Source organism: Stegastes partitus, unplaced genomic scaffold (assembly GCF_000690725.1).
Source record: "Stegastes partitus isolate 25-593 unplaced genomic scaffold, Stegastes_partitus-1.0.2 Scaffold1368, whole genome shotgun sequence".
Lineage (NCBI taxonomy): Eukaryota > Metazoa > Chordata > Actinopteri > Pomacentridae > Stegastes > Stegastes partitus.
The window spans coordinates 201,179-203,360 of record NW_007579099.1 but is presented as its reverse complement, the minus strand read 5'-3'; the positions used below and the strand labels follow the sequence as shown (position 1 = coordinate 203,360).

Sequence of the window (2,182 nt, the reverse complement as noted above, 5' to 3'; positions counted from 1 at the left end):
TTTTTTTTTTTTTAAATCATTAATAAAAATTATTAAAGTAATTTAAATGTCTGAAAAAGTCCTGCAATGTAAAAAGAAACATCAATAAAGAATTAAATATGCCAAAAATGGATGTGCATTTTTTAAAAAGATATTTATAGTCTCCAAACAAAAATCATAAAATGGCAGAAAAATGTGAATAAAATATAAAAAATTTATTATATTTTAAATCGTTCATTCATGCTATAAACTAGTACCGAAAAGAATCAATTTGGTGCCTAAAAATATGTGTTTTTGACACAGATAATATTCAAGTGAAACTTATTCAGTGTAACTGTGAAAAAGAAAAGTGAAACTAAAAGGAGCCCTGAGCAGAAAAAAGAAACAGCAGCAGTGAATACTTTACCTGTAAACTCAATTCAACTGAGAGCAGAAGCGAGTTTATCTGAAAAACAAAGGGAGCTAAAATATTCACAGCTCCGCCTGGTTACATATGAACCACCCAGTGTTTAAATAACCCACAAAGGTCTTTATTGTCTATGCAGCTAAAATTAACCACAGTAAACATAGAAGTTTACAAGTAAAATAGGAGACGGTGATTAAAAGTTCAGTTTTCACCTATGAATCAATATTAAAAGGTAAAAAGTCAAATATACAACTTACAGTTCTTGCTTTTTGTTGTAAAAGTTAGACTGTAATTACGTTTTTTAACTCATAATTTTGACTTAATGAACATTTTTACTTTTAAAAAATGTTTTTTCACTGATGTAACATAAATTAAAACAAATTGCCATCAGCCACCTCATAATTCTGACTTTCTAATTTTGACAGTAATTCATATTTTAATTCAGCATTTGGATTTAATGAGCATTTTCACTTTTTTAAGTCTAATTTATCATCCGTTTTAGGTCAGGTTTATGAGATTGTTATATTAAATCTTTGACTATCAGTTTAAAACAAATGGTAAAAATGTAAAATTATGACTATTCAATGAATTTGACATTACATTAATATTTTAACTTTGTTAATCAAAATTTGCCCCCAAAAAATCAATAATAACAACATACATCATAGTTTTGGTTTAACTAGCAGTTTTAACAAGAAAAATAACAACTAATCATCATCATCATGCATTTAAAGTTGAATTTATGAGATTAAAACTTCCTGTTAGGTTTAGGGCTTGGTGCTGATTGACTTTTTTGTGCATACCTATCCTCTGCACATGCCTACTGAATTGTGTAGGCTAAGGTGAAACGACCTTCCAACNGTTTCAAGCTCCTTGGTTGTGAGATCTGAGCCTCCATCCATAAGCACGTATGGAGTGACCTCACAGGTTCTGAGAGCTGCTATGAACCTCTCAATCAGGGCCTCATAGGCAGCGTACTCCCCACCGTGATTCTGATCCAGACCTGACCAACAAACCAAAGGAACTCAGTGAACAAACTCAAAAATGGCGCACTTGGATTCTATATCCCCAACCTCCCCCAGGGTGCAGGAGAAACTCTTCCGAAAGTGGGAGTAGAAAACCCCATGGACAGGGGCTTCCGCCAGATGTTCCCAGTTCACCCTCACTACAAGTTTATGTTTACCAGGTCTGTCCGGCAGCCTTCCCTGCCATCGGATCCAACTCATCACCAAGTAGTGATCAGTTGAGTCCAGGAGTTTGGTTCCAGAACTCTTACTGTGCAAGAAGGTCAGCCCAACTATAAGAAGCCAGTAGTGCTCTGCCTACCGCACCAGTTCAGGTTCCTTTCCCACTAGTGAGGTGATGTTCCATGTTGACAAAACTAGTCTACACCACCAGGGGGCGGTGTGCCTAGGTGCCCCCTCCTGTCCACTGCCTGGTGCACATTTCACCCGACTCTGATTGCGCTGGACCCACAGGGCGGTGGCCCCATGCTACTTTTTAGGGCTGTGCCTGACAGAGCCCCATGGGGCACCAAGGCTTAGTTACCAGACACTCCCCAGTGAGCTCCCATTCCAGGCCTGGCTCCAGGTGGGGGCCCCAGTATCCCTAATCTGTGATTAGTGATGGCTCTTTCCTTGTCACTCAACAACATCTTGTGACTACACGTAGTTAAACTCCGACTGGAGATCTTTGTAATTAAATTCAGACAACTAAGAGTGCTTCCACGATAGGACCAGGCGGGGGTGGCACAAGCCATCTCACCGATTTCAATGAAACTTTGCCAGTTTAAAAGGG

General features: G+C 38.3%; 1 protein-coding gene and 1 long non-coding RNA gene across 2 annotated transcripts in view; both read right to left on the bottom strand.

Moving 5' to 3' along the window:
* The window catches only part of LOC103370080 (protein asteroid homolog 1-like), a 14,154-nt gene extending 12,543 nt beyond the window's left edge, over nt 1–1,611 (bottom strand). Inside the window, exons 1-2 of the mRNA XM_008298992.1 lie at nt 1,569–1,611; nt 1,238–1,409 (exon numbers count right to left, since the gene is read on the bottom strand). Of these exons, the coding sequence (XP_008297214.1) occupies nt 1,238–1,409; nt 1,569–1,611 (215 nt within the window). The remainder of the gene's footprint in view (nt 1–1,237; nt 1,410–1,568) is intronic.
* A 193-nt stretch (nt 1,612–1,804) lies between these two features.
* LOC103370078 (uncharacterized) overlaps nt 1,805–2,182 on the bottom strand; it is a 12,937-nt gene continuing 12,559 nt past the window's right edge. The window contains exon 3 of the long non-coding RNA XR_520870.1: nt 1,805–1,816. This is a non-coding gene — a long non-coding RNA (uncharacterized LOC103370078). The remainder of the gene's footprint in view (nt 1,817–2,182) is intronic.